The sequence below is a fragment of the Microtus oregoni genome, unplaced genomic scaffold (assembly GCF_018167655.1).
Source record: "Microtus oregoni isolate MIOR12 unplaced genomic scaffold, Mior012 000062F_ref0000492, whole genome shotgun sequence".
Taxonomy (NCBI): Eukaryota; Metazoa; Chordata; class Mammalia; order Rodentia; family Cricetidae; genus Microtus; species Microtus oregoni.
The window spans coordinates 5,264,992-5,287,686 of NW_024543872.1; the positions used below are offsets into that span (position 1 = coordinate 5,264,992).

Below are 22,695 nucleotides of genomic sequence, written 5' to 3' on the forward strand. Positions count from 1 at the left end.
CTTTTTTTTCTCAATAAAAAATTAAAAAAGAAAATTTTCATTTGAGATGGGATTTTGCTATGTCACCGAGGTTAGTCTTGAACTTGTATGGACTCAGCCTTTCATGCTGCTGGGACTGTCCATGTCTGCCAGCATGTCAGGCTTACCATTTACTTTTTTTTTTTTTTTTTTTTTGATTTTCGAGACAGGGTTTCTCTGTAGTTTTTGGTGCCTGTCCTGGAACTAGCTCTTGTAGACCAGGCTGGCCTCGAACTCAGAGATCTTCCTGCCTCTGCCTCCCGAGTGCTGGGATTAAAGGCGTGCGCCATCACCGCCCGGCTTACCATTTACTTTTGAGTTTATTTGGAAATATTTCATATTAAATACTTTTTCTCTTTTATATATTGTTTAATAAAAAATTAAAAACACCAATGGTGGATAAGGATAAGAGATTTTCTATCATTTAACCTTGCCTTTCTGCCCCATGTGGTTGGACTAAAGACTGCTCTTCCCAATGGCCAGACCAATCAGATCACGCTTGGTGACTGTAAGCAAACCGCTTAGTTGCCCTCAGGATCTGAGGTACAAATGATACAGTCAGGATCAAATATATCACAGTGGGACTAAACCCTCTGGACCCGGTCCTGGGCAAGGCCCTGACTTTGCACTACTTAGTCTCCCAGGGACCCAGTGTGATGGCCTGATGAGGTGTCTTGGGCATTTGAATACCTGGTCTCTAGATGGTCCTGCTGTTTGGGGAAGCTTAGGTGTGGCCTGGAGGAAGTCTGGCATCTAGTTTTGAGAGAAGAGACTCCCTCATTGCTCGTGTATTCTCTTGGCTTACTGATTGTAGTTCCTGCATCACCACCCTGAAGCCTAACTCCCCTGGACTAGAAATGCCCAAACACGCGCTCTCTTCTCTATGTGGACATGGCTGTGGTGTTTCATCACAGCGATAGAAAGTAACTAATATATTCAGCTAGACTTTGTTTCTGAAACGTTTACAAGGAACTCTTTTCTTGTGTTCAATGAAAGAAAAGGCTTTTCATGGACCTCAGTATTTTTAAAGGACAGATTCGATTTTTCCAGCACTATTTTTTTATGCTTAGACATATATTTTAAAAGTAGGATTAATGTAACTATCCACTATGACGGAGATTAGGATTTATATATCACAGAATGAAGAAGGAAACTAAGAAGAAAAAAAACACAGCAGCCCTTAATAAATACAAATATTTGCTGAATAGATTTTTTTTTGTTCCTCTGTTTCATGTAGTCGAGGCTGGTTGACTTGAAACTGACCTTAAATTCTTAATTCTCCTGCCTCTGTTTTCCATGTGCTAGGATTACAGGCATAATCCGCTTTGACAGGCTGAATAGGATCTCAATAGCAGAATTAAAAAAAACTTTCCGTTTCAGGTTTATTTTCAGTGTTTCACACAGATTTGTAACGTTCGTGATATGGACACCAATGGTTTTTCAGATACAAAGTGCTGGACTTCCCTGGCAAATTTTTTTTTTTCAGACAAAATAAGCAAACAAAACACTATTTCAGGAGATGGTGTTATCACACTCCACCCAAATTACAAAGCTGGCAGTGGTTAAAATCAGAGACACTATCACCCACGACACTATCACTCTGAGCCTCCACACAGTACCCAGAAACTGCAGAAAACCAAACTACAAAATTCACTTTGGAAAAGGGAGTTCTTTTTCTAATTTTGGCCTTAAGATCGTTTTTAATTGCTTAAAAAATCTGGTGAGTGTTGTGATGGAGGCGGAAAGAAGGAGCTGTAGTTTATAGGTTAAGCACATCTGAAGATCAGAGGACTCCCACCTGAAGGGAAAGGGGAAAATGCCAAGAGCAAGAATGTCTTATAAATAAGAGTCTTTCCTCAAGATGGCTGGTGCTGGTTTCAGCTGCACCTGTGGGAGACGTCTTCTCACAAATGGTTTAAATGGTTTGATTATAATGTCTTTTGTAAAATCGAGTTGACAACCTCCAATGATTCTTCTTTTACTAAAACAATATCGTAAGAGTCCATGTATTGTTCTAAAAGGTCGTCTACCTAATTAACAGAAGAATAAAAATACAATTAACATCCAGAGAAAGGCAAATAATTTCCACTTTAACCTTATAATATTAGATCTGTAGTATATATATATATTTATAAATATATAATATATATAAATATATAAAATATATATTCATATATATATTTATATATGTATATATATATATTTTTTCTTTTTGAGACAGGGTTTCTCTGTATAGCTTTGGAGCCTGTCCTAGAACTCACACTATAGACCATACTGGCCTTGAACTCACAGAGATCCGCCTGCCTCTGCCTCCCAAGTGCTGGGATTAAAGGTGCGCCACCACCACCCAGCAAAATCTAATTTTATAAAAGTTGTAAAATAAAACATTCTCAAATTCTTTTTAAAGGAAATAATTTTGTTTCTGATTGAGGTTTTAATTTTCTGAGACATGGTCTTGCTGTCTAAGCTTACCCTGGCCTTCAGGCTGAGTCCTCCTGCCTCAGCCTCCCGATGGCTGCGAAGACAGGCCTGCATCACCGCGGCTAGCTTATTCTGTGCCTTGGACTCAGGGACAGGAAGTTTCCACATGGGTACTTTTCTCCCTAAATAGTTTCTTTCCACTCTGGGGGCTCTGACTTTGGGCAACTCTGTACAAGGAACGTTTGGCAATGCATGAAGACAGCTTTGATCCTCATGACTAGGAAGTGCAGCCTGCTGCCACTTAGGGACTGTGCCCTCCAAAGCTCACACAGGTCTGTGCTTCCTATCTCCTTTGTCACTCCAAAGCAGGACAGTAAAATACCTTTCTCACCTGCCTTTGGCAACTGGTTACAAGATTTCATCGCACATTTTTCAAGAGAATATTAAACTACAGCCCCGCACACTCACTCTGTCATTCAGATACCCAATTTTCAGAATGTGTTCAACGTTGGCTACGCCATCTGCCATCCTCAAGTCTCCCTGGGAGTCCCCCAGCAGAATAATGTTGCTGTTGTCTTTCAGTTGGCTGAAATAGTCTGTGTTCTTCAAGGCACCATCGTGTTTGTTGAATACATGAATTAGTTCTCCTTTGAATCCTTTCAGCACTCCCTATGAGATATTTAAAGAACTGCATAAGAAACACTTTATTATATTTGTTCACGGCATGTGTATGTATACAGGTGCGTGTGGCAGCGAATATTTGAAGGGTAAGGGGACGCCTTGCAGGAGCTGGCCCCCTCCTTCTACCACGTGTACCCGGGGATTAAAATCCGTTGTCAGGCTTGGTGAGGAGCACCTTTAAGTCCTGAGCCATTCTCTGGCTTGAAATAATAGGTTTTACAAACTCTACTTGTTAGAGCTTTTACATTTTACGATTCTAAATAGATGCCACGATTGGCCATATCTTTAAATTTGTCTTTGACTTGATTTCAAACACAGAAGCCCAAGACAGGTAGGAGGGCTCAAAAAAAGCATATTCTCTTCTTTCAATGGCAAAACTCAGCTAATCAGTAATTCAACTTTGACTTTTCATTTTGTTCCTAGCCAAAGGATTTCATTTTATGTTTTTTGCTGTTATTTTATTTTGCTTGAGACTGTGTGGCCCAGGCATTGAGCTCATGACCCTACTAACCTCAGCCTTCTGAATGCTTGGATTACATCATTCTCCAATATGCCCAGAACACTTTACAGTATACTCATTGAAAAAAAAAATGCTGGTATTATTCATATCTTTTTTTTTTCACTTAAGATGTAGTCTTTAGGGTTGCAATGTTAAATTCCTGTCATGTAAATTTTGTGAATTTTAATATTCGCTTATTAACTTGTTTAAAACTTTAAGGAGGGCATAAAATATACATACAATACTGAGAAAGCAAATCTCATTAATAGCCTACCAGCATCATCTAATTTAACAAACATCTACCTGATATTAATAAAGAACATGTGAATTTACATGATTAAATAGTTCAGGTTGGATATTAGCCTTAAGGAATGAATTCATATCCTTACATTTTCATCAAAATCCATGAAGTTAGATACAACTTTGACATTTGAATGATAAACTCCAGCTTGACGTATAACTTCTTCAAGCACATCACCGATACCAGCCGAAAATATGAACACAGGGATACCATGCTGATGAAGTTTACCAAAGAAATTCTCATATCCTTCCCTGCAAGTGGAGACAAGAGTGGTCATTAGCAAGATCGATTTCTCTCTCTCTCTCTCCCTCTCTTAGAAAGTATAAAACAAAAATATTTCTACCTATTTCTGCAAATCATATTCTCATTCTAAAACAGTGACTGAGCCAGCAGGGGACTCTTTGCCTGGCCATTAGTTCTCACAGTTCCAGTTAGACGTTTTAGACTTACAGCAAGCATGGATAAAAGCCTACAATTTACACCATTTAAAAGCAAGGGGTCAAATCATACCGCAAAAAGCCCTTTAAAGCCCCCTAGGCTGAGCTGAAGGCCACCTGCCTGAGGTCCCACTGCTCTGCCCTTCCTACCTCCAGAAGAGCAGAGCAGCAAACTTTGCTGCTTACCACCATATTACCAACAAGTTGAAAAAACTGAAGGTTGGTGCAAAGTACTGAAAGTAAGTTTGATGATTTTCACAAAATTATAACCCAAACACTATAAATAGTGCACACACACATGTGCGTGCATGTGCGTGCCGTGCAGTAATTACTAAGTAGACCAAGTTGGCCTTCAGCTGCCTGTGATTCCCCGACCTCTGCCTCCTAAACACTGTAATCACAGGTTTCAACACTAAGCCAAGCCTTCCAAATATTTTACCTATAAACTAAAATGTTTCCCTTCCCTTTAAAGTTTTCAAAGCATAATAATTCCAAAGGTAGATTCAGAAATACTTCTTAGTTGAAACCTTTCTAGCTTATAATATTTCCTTTAAATTTCAGATCTTTCAAAACCGGTTTCCTAAAGAACTTGAAAATGATAATGGTTACTTAAGTCTATACATTAGTCTTAATTTTTTTTTTTTTTACATTTTGGAGAAAGGAAATACAAATCATCACTTAAATCTTTCAATGCTCTTGTCAAATCTAAATGAACAAACTTTTTTTTTTTTTTTTTTTTTTTAAGACAGAGTTTCAAGTACCTCAAGCTGGCCTCAGACTTGCTATTTTATTCAGGATCCTCCTGCCTCTATTCCCCAAGTGCAGGGACTAGTGCCACCATGCCTGGGTTTTAAAATGTTATTTTAAGTGTATGGGTGTTTTGCCTGCATGTATGTCTGTATATCATGTGCACTATTCTTGGGGCCCATGGAGGCCAGAAAAGGGTGTTGCATCCCCTGGAACAGGGTTATAGATGGCTGTGAGCTGCCATGTGAGCGCTGGGAATCGAACCCTGGTCCTCTGGAAGAGCAGCAAGTGCTCTTATCAGCTGAGCTACCTCTCCATCCCCTTACCGCGTCAGTTTCACTCAGTGCTCAGATCAAACAAAGAGCTGTGGGCGTGCTAACAGGCACTCTGAAAACTGAGCTACACCCCAAACCTTAACAGCTCTAACCCAGAATGTTTTTCTTATCTCACCACTATTCATTTGGTAACACTGATATATTTTAACTGTTTTATGGAATAATGTCCTAGCTTATTTTGATTAAAACATGTAATTGAATATATACAACAATAGTTAATTATGTAAACAATAAAAACAACAAAACCTAGGAGACTTACTTGAGCATGACGTCAGAGTCTGCCACAATCTCTTTAAGTTTGGCTTTTGGTATGCCTTGTTCAACAAGCAAACCATGTGATTTAGTATACCTGGAATTTATGGCCAGAGGAGGGGAGAGATACCAGTTAAAATCTTAAAGCTATTATCTTTACTATCAGGGAAGAGCTTATTCCACTCCCAGATAAACCTAACTGCAAACAGTCCTCTTGTCCACACAGAAATCAGTCTTGGTAAGTTTTCCCAAACTAGCTCCAGTTTTGATTCCGCAGGTGGGCAGAGAAAGCCTCTGTTCCACGTTACTACCACACACAGGTGAGCTGTCCGCACTCCCGACAGCCACTGGGAATACTCCTGGCCTCTTACAAGTTAAAAGCCGATGGCTGCCACTCAAACCAAAACACTTTCCACTTTAGGGGTTGCTTTTCAGAGGAACTGGGGGACTCTTCTGCACCTCTACATTTGCCAAGGTCTGTTCTGTCCAGGAGCTCCACACAAAGCTTCACCATGGTCCCCTTGAATGCTGCAGTTTGAGGAACAACACCAGAGGCCAGGGCTGCACGCTGGGGCGGGTGTGGTGTGGACCCTACTTCTTTTTCTTTGTTCTTAGATCGTGTCTTGTCTAAGAAGCTTTAAAATAAAGGTCTGGCTTTAAGACTTATGTGCCGGACTTTTTATTTCCCCTCACTGCATGTCATCTGGAGACCAGTCACAAACTGTTAATTCACTGGAGTCTCTGTATTTATCCTATCTGCACACGTCAGCCCCTCAGCGCTCCCAGGGCTGCAGACACTCACCACTCTACCATGTAAGGGAACTTCTCTTCCACAGTGAGGTCGGGAGCAACCTCAATGGCGTAATACTTCTTCTTCAGCTGCAGCAGCTGCAAGGAGAGGGCAACTAGTGGTGAGGATTACAGTTTGGTCACTTGCCTGATTATCACAGAGAACAATGCAAAAAATACAAAACAATCAGGCCTTTAAGCTACTTTCCAGTAAAGAATAAAGTTGGAGATGGTTTGATCTTGGTTTACATATAATTAGAGACAACTGCAGAAGTCACCTTACTTCCAAGTCAGCAATTCAGAATGTCAGGAGAAACACTGGGAGCTTTACTCTCAGCTCTGCTCTGGAAGGCACTGCGCATGTTAGGCAAGGGATCTCTCTGACCCGCCACTGAGCTACAGGCCCAGCCCTAGTTAGACTTTCTATTTTGGGCCCGGTTCTGTTACCCAGGTGGCTTTGAACCTTCAAATCCTTCTTCTTCAGCCTAAGTAGTAGGATTACAGGCCCGAACCACCAGACCTGACAACAAGTTTAGTCCTGAAATCTAAGTAATGAGCTCTGATAGGTACCCTGAGCCGCTCTTAAGATAGAGGCAGGCACCGCAGGCATGCCCTGATCAGTTTAAGGGGGCAAATTAGCAGGAGACTCAAGCACCTTTGCCTTCCCAGTTAACGTAAGGACCCTGAGGGCTGTAATAACAACTTCTGACACTGGTTGTGCGGGCACTGGTTGCACACCCTGTAATCCCAGCACTTGGGAGGTCAAGGAAAGGGGAACAGAATGTTTTCCTCAGCTAGCCAGTGAGTTAAAAGCTAAATGAGACACCTTGTCTTGAAGGAAAAAAAAAGCCAAGATGGAATTCGTACAATAAATTTGATATTTATTGAATACTTAATGTGCCAGATATAACTTAAAAGCACTCAGCATTCATTTCACTTCTTTTGGGGGATGGAGATGGGTGGAGGATTAGGTCTCATCATTTTGCTAAGGCTGGCCCTAAACTTGTAATCATCTCCCTTCAGTACTCTAGTCTGGGAGTACATGTGGATGCCATCATGCCTAGCTTTTGACATTCATTCCTGTCTGAATAGTTAATCAGCTGAGGCAATGAAGGATTAACTATACAGTTGAAATATTTACCTTTTCTCGACATTCGTCTGTAACAAGTTTACAGTTGTCAATGATATCTAGAGAGAGAGAGAGAGAGAGAGGGAGAGAGAGAGAGAGAGAGAGAGAGAGTGAGTGAGTGCATAGCATAGGCATTAATGAAAATATTCTGGTTGATGCTACCACTAATAAAGATAACTTGCTTCTTATTTTTAAACGCCAAGTCAATTACTGTGGTTAGTGCATTTTTGGTCGCAGTGCTGTATTTCAAATGGCACCGCTACAGGAGGATGGCTTCAGATCTGAGATCTAAATTGTCATCCTCCACCTCAGCACGGTGCTAATAGTTCAGCGGCTGCCATTCTCATCTTGTTGGGTGGACTATAGTCACCTGGGAATACCAAGAGGCAACACCAATTGAGGAACTGCATCTAACACACTGGCCTGTGCCATGTCCGTGGGGCATTTTGCTTGATCAATAACCAATGTGAAAAGGCCCAGCCCACCCAACAAGGATCTTGGGTAGAATAGGAAAGTAGGCTGAGCAAGCATTAGGAGAGCAAGCTAGTAAACACTATTCCTCCAGTCTCTGGTTCCCGCTTGAGCTCCCTGTCTTGGCTTCCCGATATACTAGACCACAACTGTAGCAAAATAACCCTTTTTCTCCCCAAGTTGCTTTTGGTCAGAGTGTTTAGCAAGAGAAACCTAACTAATAAACAACATTTGATAAATGTTACTTTTTAAGGTTATTGCAAAATTTAAAGCCTTTCAAGTGTTTCTTGGGTAATAAATAGACTATACACAGTGAGAAATATTCTGAAGTCTTCTTCAATTCCCGTTGCTTCTAAAGGCACACATAAAAATAGCCATGTACCTAAGAGGAGTAAAAACAATTTCTCAAAACATAACAAAAAAAGCAAAGTTCCTTTACTTTTAATATCGAAAGGAGAAAAGAAAAACAAAAGTCATTTCATTTCAAATAAGTATTTCCAATTACATTCATTTACTTAAGAGCATCACACACTTACTATGACATGATGGGCATCTTCTCCCATTGTAGGAGAACCTACTTAGTGTCATATCAAAGTCTGTTATTATCTGTGAGAAAAAGGAGAAGGCAAAACGTAAATGAGTGCACCACAACCACAGGCTCGCCGTGCTAACCAAACGCACATCTGGAGGCTTGCCCCTGAGCTGCCTGGGAAGTTCCTCACCTAAACCTGCAACACACTGATTTGAGCGATTCGTTTTTCAATTAAAAATTGTGTGTGTGTGTGTGTGTGTGTGTGTGTGTGTAGAGGACAACTTCCAGGAGTCGGTTCTCGTCTCCCATCTTGTTCTGGTAGGGTCTTACTTGTTTCTGCAGCCCTGTTCTGAATACCACTTAAAGAGATAATAAATTAACAGCTGGGCAGTTCAATAGCAAAGGGATTCTTATAATGAAGTTGGACTAAACAACTGTTTCAGCTCCTTCACATTTAGTCTGTGATTCTCTGCTTCCTGGGATAATACATGCCCATGATCTTGGGAGTAGGAAGTAAACAAAAATCTAGAAGACAACAACAAACCATAAAAATCCCAGGCCAATAGTGAGAGAGAACATGTAAAATTCAACTATGCCTTCATAAAGTTGCATGTTAATCTGACGTGACTCAGTTAGTTAAAATATAGAATAACTTGAAACTGTACTCTTTTAAGTATGACCCCTGAAATGGCTTAATATATGTGTATAGTATCAGTTACCTTAGAACTTAATACTAAAAAAGGCCCCAGTGACAGGCCTGGCAGAACCCAGTGGGAGAATTAGTGATGGCACCGCAAGGTCTAGAGTTTACCCTCCAGCCTGCTCCATCACGGCGCATGTGCTGTCTCGGTCTCAAGGCTATTATTTTGTTCTTTGTTTGTTTTCAAGTAGAGCATTTCATGTATTTAGACCAACTCTAGGTGACAGATTTTAGATTTTACACTCCAAAAGTATAGGCAAAAAAAAAAAAATTCCATTACTAAGGTTTTGTCAAAACAGGAGAGTAATAAATTTGGCTTCCCCCTGCAGTTTATCCATGCCCCGCACCACTAGCCACAGACAGACAGGTGAGTCTGCTCCAACTCTCCACACCATACACTTTGATCATACTCTTCCCCTCCTCAACTCTAGACCCTTCCCACCTCCATGCTTTTGTGTGCTCTCTCTCAATAAGCAAACCAAAAATCAATACAAAGAACCTAAAGAAACGAAAATACCAAACCCCACCGAATGTGGAGTCTGTTTCCTGTGACCAGCTGCTCCTGGGTGGGGTGCCCAGGAGCGCGGCCTCCCCTCTCCCAGCGGCTGTCACTGCAAATCTGCACCAGTGTTTTAAAAAGCTGGATCACCTGCAGTTTGGCAGCTCCTCCTTTAATGAGACCACAGATGATTTCTTCTACTCTTGTAGGATTCTTGATGCGCACTGAGCTTTTCTGAAATTCTGGCATCTAAAAGTGAACAGAAATGAGCTCGCCTTTACCACACTTTCCCCAATTCAGTCACCACCAAGAAACTTGTATTAGTAAGTATAAAAATGCTGAGGCATTGTTTTTAAAAAAAGAAAGTCACCATATAAAATTACCCAATGTTGATCTCTGGCCTCCACCTGTATGTTCAGGCAAAGACCACACCCACCAAGCCTCAATGGACAAAATAAGTACGGTGTGTCTACTTTGTAAAACACTCCTGCTAGAGACTAGGCATGATATGGACCGAGTTAAGGACCTAATTTAAGGACCGCTGCCTTCTTGGAGGACCCCTTCTGCAGCTCCCTTACAAAAAGCTCAGCTGAGAAGAGCATATACTTGATTCAGTAACTAAACCTATCGGAGCTGGTGAAATGGCTCAGCGGTTAGGAATGTTTGCTGTTTTTGCAGAGGATCTGTGTTTCCAGCAGCCATGTGGGATGGCTTTTAACTGTTTGTAACTCCTCCTTCAGAGGCTTTTAAACCCCTGTTCCTGCACTTACATGCAAGTACTCCTCCTACATACATATAATTAATTTTTAAAAATCTTAAATAACTCATTAGAGCAAGAGTTAAACAAAGGATTATGTTGCCACAACATTTTCACCAAGAAAATGAAGCAAGGCTCATCTAACAAGAACACCTGGGTCCAGTGCTTCATACCTTTAATCCTACTGCACTCGGGAGGCAGAGGCAGTTGGATCTATGAGTTCAAGGCTAACATGGTCTACAGACGAAGTTCCAGGACAGTCAAGGCTACCTGGAGAAACTTTTGTTTAAAAAAAAAAAAAAATCAAACAAAAAAATATTAACTAAGACCACTTGGTGGCGCCCATCAACCACCCTGCTTCTAATCAGGTCTTCACCTACATTTTACATTTGGTATATTATAGAACATTTTTCCTTTTTTTAAATTATCAATTATGATAATTGCTACCCTATTTATTTTTAGTAACAAGCAAATTTAAAACTCAAACTGCTTCAGAACTTCCGCAGGCTATTATAAGATCATTTTTTTCTTAATTATTATACATCAAAGAAGACCAATGGCTGGGGCACCATCCGTGCCTGAGACTCTGAGAATACATGAGCATCCATTCCAAGCAGATACTTAGTGAGCACCCGAGGGCTCTGGAGGAGCAGACGGGTTACAACAAGGAAATGACTGGCATTTTATTTACACCTTTCCAACTGAAGCGTGGGTGATGCAGGTGTTAAGAAATACAGGACACTGACTATGGCTCACAGGTAGAGTCTTAACCTAACATCTATAAAACCCTGCATTCAATCCCAGCCAAAGAAGAAAGGAAAAAACACAGAGAGACAGATACAAATAGATACACCACACTCCTTGGCTGAAACACACAGTTTAAGCTGATATACACTGAATCAAACATTACATCGTTTATTAAAATGTACATTTCTGCCGGGTGGTGGTGGCACACACCTTTAATCCCAGCACTTGGAAGGCAGAGACAGGTGGATCTCTGTGAGTTCAAGACCAGCCAGGATAGGCTCCAAAGCTACAGAGAAACCCTGTCTCAAAAAACCAAAAAAAGAGTACTTTTCTATGGTTTACTAGCTAAATAGTGAACAAAAGAGTATTTATTTACTTACTATTTTATTTTATTTTATTATTCTTTTGAAGACAAGGTTTTACTGTGTAGCCCTGACTGGCCTGGCATACCCTGCGTGGCTTAAGCTGGCCTTGAATTTGTGGCAACCCTCCTGTGTCAGCCTTGAGAAAACTGGGATTACAGGTACGTGCTACCAAGTCTGACTCCAAGGAATTTTATCATGGGGAATGTGGAAAGCTGCTGGTATTTCCCTAGTGTACCAGGACACGCTCCTTCCATGGCCTCAGTACCACCATATACAGAAGACAGCTGCTTCCTGGGCCTTTCCAGGAACTCCACACACCTTCTGTCATAGGCAAAGTTGGTGGTTCACACCATTATTTATATAACACTCTCACTAGCCCAGCTGGCTTCAAACTAGTTACGTAGCCAACAAGAATGACCTTGAATTCCTGAGCTACCTGTTTTCACCTCCTCAGCAATGGGATTACAAGTGCGGATCACCGCATTTGGGTTTTTTTGTGGTGTTGGGGACTGAACTGAGAGCTTCCTGCATGCTATATAAGTCCTTTACCAACTGACCGACAGCCCCAGCCATTTCACACCCTTTCCTTTTCTTAATTTTTTTAACATTTGCTTGCCTGCCTTGCCTGACTCCTCATCTGTCCGTCTGTCCATCCATCCACGTGTGTGCATGCTTGCGTGGGTGGAAGTTAGAGGACAACTTTTAGGAGTCAGTTCTTTCCTTACACCACAAGGAGCCTGGAGATTAAACTCAAGTGTCATGCTTGATGGCAAAACCCCTCACCCACTGAGCTTTCTCGCTGGCCCCGAATGCCCGTCACTTTAAACTACACTTAAAATATTTCATTCTGAATGAATAGCTTACACACGAAAGTGCCAAAGAATACAGAAAAGAATGGCAATCAGGCTGTTGTAGGGTAAGCCTGTAATCTCTGCCTCAGGAGACAGAAGCAGAACCAAGGTCATCGTTGGCTACAAAGTGACTTTAACCAGCCTGAGTCACAGAGACCCAGTCTCAAAGAACAAAACCCAAACTATACATGCACACAGACAGAAAGGGAGTAAGACGGATGTAATGTAGGCATGGTGGCGCATGCCAGTAATCGCAACATTACCCCTCTCAGGGCTGAGACAGGAGGATCTCACATTCCTGACATACATACACAGGTAGACTCCACGTTCAAAAGAGGAATAAAAACAAAACAACAGCAACAACAAATTCACCAAAACATAGCCATCATCTTATGTTAAGAAGAACTATAAAATGTATTATATTTCAAGCAAAATCATTTCAAAGTCAGTTCAGTAGGTACTTGAGATTTTATCATTTGTGTGCCCAGCATCATGAAGAAAGTCCTATATAAAATTCCAGTCCCACAATTGCATAGTTAAAGAGGGAAAAATGGAGACGATACACCATTTACAGGTGGAGCCGGAAGTACTTGCATACCCACCATTTTCAAAAGGTCAGCAGATTCCTGATTAGTCATTTCTTGGTTATTCAATCTTCTGCATTTCCCCAGGTGATGTCACAGCAAGAGAGAGGGAAAAAAGGCACACGTGACACACTGGCATTTGCGGCTCTTACTATATGCTAATGATACGAAGACAGTATGTTAGTATGATTTAAATACCAAGAAAGTGCAGGCTGCTCGTTCAGCAAAGGATTTCCTCTATTTAGTAAAATTTTAGAATGAAAGTATTATGTCAAGAGTTGGAAACTCTCTTCTAAGAACTAAAATAGTACTGATAAGTTTGAATACAGAGGTAAAATGGACTACATATTTGCAATAATAGACTCTACTGCAAGATTTGTGACATCTATCTATCTATCTATCTATCTATCTACATACACACACACACACAGGTCTCATTCTGTAGTCTAGGTTTGCCTTGAACTCCTGGGTAACCTCCTGCTTCAATCTCCTTCTGTTGTGGAATTAATGGTGTGAACCACTATGCTTGGCTTTGCAAGTATATATTATCAACACTTTTTCTACACAAAGGGTGAAGGCTGTGAGAAAAGTGTGTTCCTAGTGCCAAATCTACAAAGGAATTAAAATAAAAGAAGAAACATAATATACAAAAGTATTTTCCCTTCAAGTTTTTCAAAACCTGTTCATTTATCTATTCTCCTACTGTGTCTATTAGTGTGCCCGCATGTGTATGTGCACGACATCATCCACTGGAGTGGGGACCCACCCGTGGTTAAATGTCTAGAGAAAAGTGATCTCGTCCAGCAGCCACCAACTGTAAACAGCTCCTCACTTAGAGGACTTTGAGAGAGCCCTTTCCCCTCCAGGCTAAATTTTCTTAAGTTAAAAACTTTCTGTGTGTAAAAATCTGTGTTGTGTTTGCACTTAGGAAAGTGTTTGGGACAAAGCCGGTATGCAAGGTGTTTGTCAAATAAAATGAGCATTTTTTTTTGGAAGCTGCTGGGTAAACTTTATATCCATTAAACCAAAGGAAAATATACCTTTTCACTCTTCTGTTTTTGTCCTATAGTATAAATCTTAGAGACAATTACTAATTTTTCCCATATTGACTTTACTTGTATTTGACTCCAGGTAAGTAAAAATATAATGATCAAAACCCTGTTTTGAAATAGCTAGGAAGGGCTGGTGATGTAGCTCAGTGGTAGAGGACTTGCCTAGAATATAGTCCTGGACTTGATCTTCAGCATGACATAAAAAAAGAAATAAATTAGTGGGAGCTGAAGCCACACTGCTCTGGCAGAGGATTAAGTTCTGTTTCCAGCACCCACATCAGGCCCTTCACAACTGACAGTAATGGTTGCCTCCAAACTAGTGGCAATCCTCCTGCCTTATTGCTGCAGTTACTGGGGTTACAGGTAGACAACCGTCACACTTGGCAGCTGCTGGCTTTTACTAAATCACATATGCTCTGCCAATGTCAACCCAGCTTTCCTTCTGCCGAGTTCTCACCAGTGTGACCGGATTTAACCTCAGCTCATGGAAGTAAACACGTGTGAGTGTGACAGCGCCATGTCCAAACCTAACTTTCAGGTCTGTGTTGTGGTGAAAGAGTAAACACACACAGAAAGACAAAGTTGCCCGCCTTCTGGGACTCTCTGAAAGAAGATACCGACCATCGGGGCTGAGTATTTTTAACCAGCGGTCTTGTAAGCCTACACCTGGTGCAGATAAAGGGCCAGCTTGTTCTGCCAACTGTGGCAGATGCTTCAGGAGGAGAGCTGCTGGAAAAACAGAGAGCACAGAAGACACAGTCAAAAATAGAACGTGCTCCCCTTGAACTATGAACTCTCTTCGAAGGAAGCTGTAGAGTCTTAACATCTGGAATCCTGATCTCTGAACTAGAAAACACTGCAAACTAGAAAACAATTCCTGTGTACTCTCAGTAGGAGCTTCAGGTTTCTAAGCGTGGTAACGCAAGGCTGTGTAGAACAAGGCTGAAGAACGAAGCAAGAGGTAAGGACTTAAATTTGTTATGTAAGAATTTGTTACTGCCTGTCGTTCTGAGGCTACAGTTTTTTTTTTTTTTAAATCACTAAGATGGGTAACCTGTCTACGTTAGCAATTTACTTGCTTTAGAACAGACTTTAAAGATTCTGAGTGTAAACTGAGTATCTTTAAAAGCTTGTTTCACTGTGGCTCACTGGAAAGTAGAAAAATTAAACTGATTAACATAGCTTTTAAGTGGCGACTCTGCTTTAGTTTTGATGCTTGCAGAAACAAGAAAATTACACTGATAAGGTAATGAAATTTTACAGTGTACTGTGTTCTGTCTCTTACATGAGAAAAGGAACACCTCACTATAATAGGGAAAGGGCTCTGGCAACAGTATTAACTGTGCCTGGCAAAGTCATTATTTTTTATTGCACCTCTCTCAACTAACCAAGACTATCTGTCTTAAGTTCGGTGTATTAAGATGTCAAATTTTATAGGGTGATTATCATATGGAAATATAAACTATAAATTCATTTTAATTGATGACTGTAATGATTTCCTTGTTTCATTTAAACAATTCTCCCTAGATGGAAATAAACATCCACAGACTGGAAAGTGAAACACTCTCCATACAGGCAGTAAACAAAACTGAAACTGAGCAGCTGAAGGTGTAGGAGGAGACAGAAAAAAAAAAAACAGACTGTCTATTTCAGCAATTTATGCCAGTTTCCTTAGACAGGCAAACAACAGTCAGGATTTTACGGATAATTGTGAAGTGTGTAAGCTCAGAACTAGTCCTCCAGCCTACCGCCCATGTCGGTTCTCACACCCAATGGTGTTTCAAGAGAATAAACCAAGGCACGGAGAAATTATGCTGCGGACCCCGAACAGACTCTGACTTCTTCCTGCCGTATACTTTCTCCAGGAACAGCAGCACTGGTCATGACAGCATCCTGTAAAACTGAGCAAGCTGCTCGTGTAACAGTCTGGAGCACGGTCGGATTTTTAAGAAGAAGCTACATGAACTTGGAAAACTCAATTATTTAAATCTGATGCAGGGCCAGGCCTGGTGGCACCTCCCTGCAGGAAGCACTAGGAGGTTAGAGGCCAGCACGGGCTATATTAAAGACCCTGTCTTCAAAGAAACCGGACATAGCCACAGCATTCTAGATTTCACTGTAATACGTATGCTCTGTGTTTTGAGGATTTGCTTTTGGAGGTTCGGGGTGTCCAATCTAAGACTTATCCATGTGAGGCAAATGGTCGATCACTGAGCTACACCCCCAGTCCTTAGATGTATGAATTTTAATTTTCAATATGCAAGTTGTTACTTTATAAATATAGCTTTTATCAATTCATAAAATATACCAGTATCACTTCAGCCTACAACAGCCTGGGTAAGGTTCACATGCATAAAAATTAATTTTATCACCAGCCATTATAAAGTCACGTGGCTCTGTGCACAATTAAGTCAAATAGCAGCTGAACATGCTGCTCTCCACTTCTGAGAGCACTTCGCCTTTGCCTAACAGCCACATAAGACTAAGAATGCTTAGAATCAGAGTATGTAAAGTTTAGGTACTGAGCCTTAAGACAGCAGAAAGTTTTACACACATACCTGTGCAAACTACAAAGAGTTTTACATTTCTCTACATTAAATTGGTCTACTTTTACTTCCTACTCTGTACATGTACAGACCAAAGTTTCATTAAGATAAAGAACCAAACTAGAGCCAAGGCAAGTTAAATACAAGAAACCCAGGTCTTCAGGAAGAGCGAGCACTTACTTTGAAGGTAACCGGACACGCTACGGCAGCACCAGCAAAAGAAAATTCTTCCTGTCTGAGACGCACTAATATAGCACAAGGTGCAGCGGAGGGCGGCTCCCAAAGCCTTGACTAAGCTTATGCAAACAGTCTTCTGACGCAAGCGAAAAGTACTTCACTATGCTATGGGAGGCAACCCTGCTGGCTCGCAGCTCGATACCATTTAGGTTACAGAACCTAACTAGCTGGGATAACATGATGGCTAAGAGCTGGTAGGTAGCTCAGCACAGGAGCAACTGCTCTGCGACCTGAGCAGGAACTGTTAGTGAAACTCTTAAGCCGCCCCTTTCCTGTTTCTGATTGCACAACACTTGTAACGTGTGCGCTCCTCTGGGGGACACTCCACTTCCAGACAAAGTCAAAAGATGAAATTGGTTGCTGCAGCCAGAGAAGGGGATAGGAGGCTGTTGCTCAATCTGGCAGAGTTCAGTTTTTAAATGAAACAGTTCTAAGGGTGGTGTGTAGTGGCGACAGTGCACAGCAACACACATGTATTTAGTGTCACCAAACTGTATGCTTAAACTTGACTTAAATGGTATCTCTTGTATTATACATATTTTACTCCAGTGGGATTTAACATTTATTCCAGTGGCTTTGATATTTTCTTTATATATTTCCATAAGTTTTTTGGTAAATTTTTAATAAAAAAACCATGTCAAAACTATGAAAACTAATTATAAAACTGGAGAATACAGGTACAGCAGCGTCCACTGGGAGTCTCAGCTACTAAGGACCCAAGGCAGGGAAATCATTGGGTCTATGTGGGTCAGCCTGGGTAATACAGTATGAGGGGTTCTGTTGTTGTTATTAAAAAGGGAGCTAAAGAGAGACATGTTTTTATTTTAGAAACAAAACTAGTCTGGTTTTTAAATTGAGCAGCAGAATGGCAATATGCTAATACTGTACCAGGGCCTGCTAGATAAGGTACAACATGGGCTCTGGGAAGCTTTATCGTCAAGCGCATGGTTAAGCTGTACACATGTAAATATTTTTTTGTGAAATAGCAAGGTTTTTTTTTTTTTTTTTTTTTTTTTTTTTTTTAGTAGAGAAAGGATCTTAATATATTGCTGCTCAGGCTGGGCTCCCCAAGCGATCTTCATGCTTCCTAATCTCCTGAGCTGCAGGAACTGCCCACTGTGTAAGTTCACATTACCACAGCTGCACACTGACTGTACAGTACTTGTGGGCGCACCCAATGCTTGGCCTCAAACTCAGAGAAGCACCACCACCACCACCCCTGTCCTGGATGGGTGTGCATATTTACATGTGTAGGGGTGGTGGTGGTGGTGCTTGTGCAGGTCAGAGGTCATCTTCAGGTGTCTTCCTCCTTAATATTGACTCAGAGTCTCTCATTTAAGCCCAGAGCCTGATCATTCAGTTAGGTAAGCTAGTCAGCGTGACTTGAGCATCCCTGTTATCTGCCTCCTTGGTACAGGGATTACAGACACTAAACCTGCTTGGTACTTACATGGGTGCTGGGAATCCTAATTGCAGTCTTTTGTGACAAGTGCTTTACCCACTGAGCCATTTCTCTAAGAGGAAGACCTATTATATCTAATTAGTGATGAGACTTCAAGGACAGCAAACAAAAACCTGCTAGCTACTCTCACCTAAAGATTACCTCCTTTAAGCCGGGCAGTGGTGGCGCACGCCTTTAATCCCAGCACTTGGGAGGCAGAGGCAGGCGGATCTTTGTGAGTTCGAGACCAGCCTGGTCTACAAGAGCTAGTTCCAGGACAGGCTTCAAAACCACAGAGAAACCCTGTCTCGAAAAACCAAGGAAAAAAAAAAAAAGATTACCTCCTTTAACAAAGGAGTTCAGGAGATACGCTTCCATACCTTCTGAGAGAATATTTAGAAATATTACTGAAAGCTGTAGATATAAATATTCCTTCCATATACCACTTAGGGTAGAGTAACTTATCCTAAAGAAATATGGTTGTAAACAAAGATATAGTTGCAAAGATATAGACTGTAGATTTGTTTGTAATACTAAGAAACTGCAAGTGGCCATAATGACAACACCTAGTTGATTCTTAACACAGGAGAGAGGTGGACATAGTAACACATGCCTGGAATCTAGCCCTTGGGAGGTAGAGGCAGGGGGATTAGGAACTCAAGATCATCTTCCTCTGAAGAGTTGGAGGCCAGCCTAGGCTACATGAGATACTGTCTCAAAACCAAAACAAAACATGGAACAGTAATAAAACATATAACTCCAAAACACAAGACAGGTAGGGTGCGGCTGTCTGGTAGGTGGCCAGGTCTGTTTAGCATGTATAGAGACCCAGGCTCTAGCCCAGTGCCACAAACACAATAAAAGAGGTGAACACACTCTGGCACACACATGAGGCAGACGTATAAAGCTCTTATAAATGATCATTGCTGGACGTGGTGCTTCAGGCCTATAATCCCAGTACTTGGGAGGAAGGAGCAGGAGGGTCATTGTTCTAGGCCATTTGATGCCCAATAGTAAGACCCCATCTTAGAAACAATAAAAGAAAATATTATAAGCACCTAAAATTTCCTAGCTCCTGTGTGGGTGTGGCTTAGTACACAGCATGATCACATACAATACCCGAGGCCCTGGTTTGATTCCAAACAGTGAAAAAGTAAGTAATTAAATGACATGAATAAATAAATAATTTCACTCCATTCTAAGTGTGTGGACATTCCTCATTGTCTGTCCCTACCACCCTGCATATCACACGTCACTATTCTTCCGTTCTCTAAGCGAGTAGAAGCGAGCAGCTGCTAAGCAGCAGCAGTAGAGTCAGTCTAGGAAGCAGAGGAAGTCTAAAACAGGACACATGACAGGACCCACGGCAGCACCAACCGCCCACTTTTATAGCCTGAGTTTTAGAATAGAAATGATTTCCTTGGGAAATAAATGGTGTGTTTAAATGTGAGAGTCAGCAGCAAATAGTATTAATCTTGTCCATAATTAGAAAAGGTGAAGAACATCCTGACAGATAACAAACCAAGACCTTAATTGGGAGCCAGGTCCTCATAGCACACCCCGGTCTGCAAAGCAGAGGCAGAAGAGTCACAAGCTCCAGTCACAAAGGCTACATAGCAAAGCCTTGTCTAAATCATAGAAATAAGAACTCCCCCTTGAGGGACTTTGATTATTAAAGTCCGAGTAATATTTGCTTAGGGTTTGTACTGGCAGTCCCGAAGCACGCCAACGCCCTTGACCAACACCCTAATCCAGTCAGGCTAGCGTGAGAGAACTCCACACAACCTCCTTCCTCAAGGTAAAGCAATATGGAACCTGGAGAAGCTAAGATACTTATTACCTTTATGTCAGTTAGATACAAAAGCTTCAAGGTTTTTCCTTTTAAGTCACGTGGTGCTACTGCAGGTAATGATGTGCACACGCTTGTGCCACTGGAGGCAATCATGTGCAAACACTCACATGGGGGTGCTTGAGAAATAACAATGTTTCTGCGTGTAGGATGGCTCAGCAGACAAGACAGTGACACCTGAGTTCCATCCCCCAGACCCACACTAGAAGGAAAAAACCAGCAACTCAATAAAAAGCTGTCCTCTCAACTCCACACCATGGCAGTGCACACACACACACACACACATACATCACAGAGTCAGAACAGTATGCCACAGAAAGTACTGAATTAATGACTCCAACTTCAAGACACTCCGAATGGGACTGGCATGCATATGCCCTGACACCCTTCAGCAAAGGGAAAACCACTGGTCTCCAATGGCATACCACTGGGTGTATCATGACACTTTAGGGCAGGGTGCAGGCCAGCACACAACAAATTCCAACGGTATTTTTGTGAACTTTTTGTTTCATATTGGCCTTTTTGATCTTACTGGTCTTTTGCTTGTTTGATTTTTGTGGTTTTCTTTTTTTTGGTTGTCTTTTTTTTTTGTTTGTTTAGAGATAGAAAGGGAAAGAGAGACAGAGGAACTATGAATGAGAATGAACAAGAACAGAGTTGAGTGGTAGGAAAGTAGAGAGGATTTGAGAGGAGTTGGTAGAGAGAAGTGATTAAAATGTATTATTGTAAATTTTAATTAAAAACAAACAATTTTTGGGGCTGCGGATGTAATACATCGGTCTAGCATTCATGAAGCCCCAAGTTTGAGCCTCAGAATCACAAAACAAGCAACACCAACCCAATTTTGTCTCCCACAGTTTTCCCATTGTTTTCTGAGAAGGGCTAGAGAGAAGCTGGAAGTCACAGAGATTGCTCTTGCGCAGTGGAGTGGACTTTCATCTCCACACTGGGACTGGCCTGGCCGAAACCAGTCATACTCCTCCTAAGGGCAAGCACTAGATGAGGAATTCAGATGCCAAAGGGCAGAGGTTTCCACGCAGAACAGGGCTTACTATCTGCCAGGTTTTCTCCATTCTGAGACTGTAATCGATTAGCAAGAATGGCGATCTTTATCAAAGGAGAAAGTGAAATCCATTTGTGTGTTCGAGTAGCGACCCAGAGCTTTTTAGTCTGTCAATTATTTAACTGAATTAAAATTATTTCATAGTTTGCCATTACGAAGTTTCTTAGGGCTTGGTCAGCCCTGAAAATACAACGACCTGAGTTCAGTCTCTAGAACTCCCTTGTCAAAAAGCTGGGTGTGGTGACCCATACCTGTAAGTTCGGGGACCTGGTGGCCAGCTAACCTCACCTACTTGGTAAGCTAGTTGGTGGGTTAAGGTCTGCATGCTGAGGAGAGTCTGGCTCCATCTCAAGAGATATTAAAACCTCCCCCCAAACCTCAACCAAGAGGCTTGAGTGTTCAAACTTGCTTTGAGAAACTCACACGTGGTCTTTAACTGGTTACATCTTTCTGTTAGTTAAAAGGCATTCTATGCTTCCTGCTAAGTGCACCATGTCCTGGTATCTCAAGATCTGCATCTTTCAAACTATAGTCTCCATCTTATTGCAGCTGAATCTCTGTGCTGGAAACAGAACAAGGTGAAAACGTTTCTGTCTTGGACTTTCCACCATACAGTTTGTACTCTGCTGAAAAGGAACACTACTGTACTGATTGCTACTTTGTATAGGGCATATTAGCAAAAATGGGAAGGTAAGCTTTTCCTATTGGTGCATTGTTGTGAGATATTTGTACACTGTGAAGAGGCATTGCTGTGGCTGATATAATAAAAAGCTGCATGGCCAATAGCTAGGCAGGAGAGACAGGCAGAATATCCAGGCAGAGAGAAGAAGATAACACAGGCACACAGGACAATGGATAAGAAGAGCGAGCTAGAAACACAGAATGGGACAGAGGTAAAAACCATATGGTAGAATGTAGATTAATAAAAATATAGGCTAATTAAAGTTATAAGAGCCGAGCTTACATAATTAATAAGTCTCTGAGTCGTTATTTGTGGGCTGGTGGTCCTCACGAGAAACATACTGCAGCACGTCCTATCTGATACACCTAAACGGAGAATACACAGACAACTCGCCACACAGCAAGGTTTTCACAGCTCACAATGCCAACAGCACATAGCAAGCACGGCTAACTGGTTATGGACACTGCTCAGTGGAAAAACACATGCTTTAGTTAGTATGTAGGCGGCCTGGGAAGACTCCTCACACAAAGACAATTCAAGCCTGCAATGGGAGGCCGAGACAGAAGGATCATTGAATTTACAGGCTAGCTTGGGCTACACAGTGAGACTCACAATAAAAATTAAAAATTCAAAAAGCACAAGAAGATAAAACATGATTAACTGCACTTTTAGATTCTAAAGTCTTAAACACACTAATTATGAACTAAATT

At 41.5% G+C, this 22,695-nt stretch overlaps 1 protein-coding gene across 5 annotated transcripts in view; it reads right to left on the reverse strand.

Annotated features, from left to right (window-relative positions):
- Positions 1-1,386: 1,386 nt before the first annotated feature.
- Positions 1,387-22,695, reverse strand: part of Nt5c3a (5'-nucleotidase, cytosolic IIIA) — a 34,300-nt gene continuing 12,991 nt past the window's right edge. The window contains exons 1-11 of one of the 5 annotated variants that reach the window (XM_041640316.1): positions 16,894-16,921; positions 14,789-14,896; positions 13,134-13,188; positions 9,962-10,060; positions 8,617-8,686; positions 7,622-7,668; positions 6,494-6,579; positions 5,699-5,788; positions 4,009-4,171; positions 2,908-3,108; positions 1,387-2,048 (exon numbers count right to left, since the gene is read on the reverse strand). In XM_041640316.1, the coding sequence (XP_041496250.1) occupies positions 1,947-2,048; positions 2,908-3,108; positions 4,009-4,171; positions 5,699-5,788; positions 6,494-6,579; positions 7,622-7,668; positions 8,617-8,686; positions 9,962-10,060; positions 13,134-13,169 (894 nt within the window). In that variant the 5' untranslated portion in view covers positions 13,170-13,188; positions 14,789-14,896; positions 16,894-16,921 and the 3' untranslated portion in view covers positions 1,387-1,946. Of the gene's footprint in view, positions 2,049-2,907; positions 3,109-4,008; positions 4,172-5,698; positions 5,789-6,493; positions 6,580-7,621; positions 7,669-8,616; positions 8,687-9,961; positions 10,061-13,133; positions 13,189-14,788; positions 14,897-16,893; positions 16,983-22,695 lie in introns of those variants that run through there. The other 4 variants (XM_041640317.1, XM_041640315.1, XM_041640318.1 and 1 more) reach the window with 4 other exon arrangements.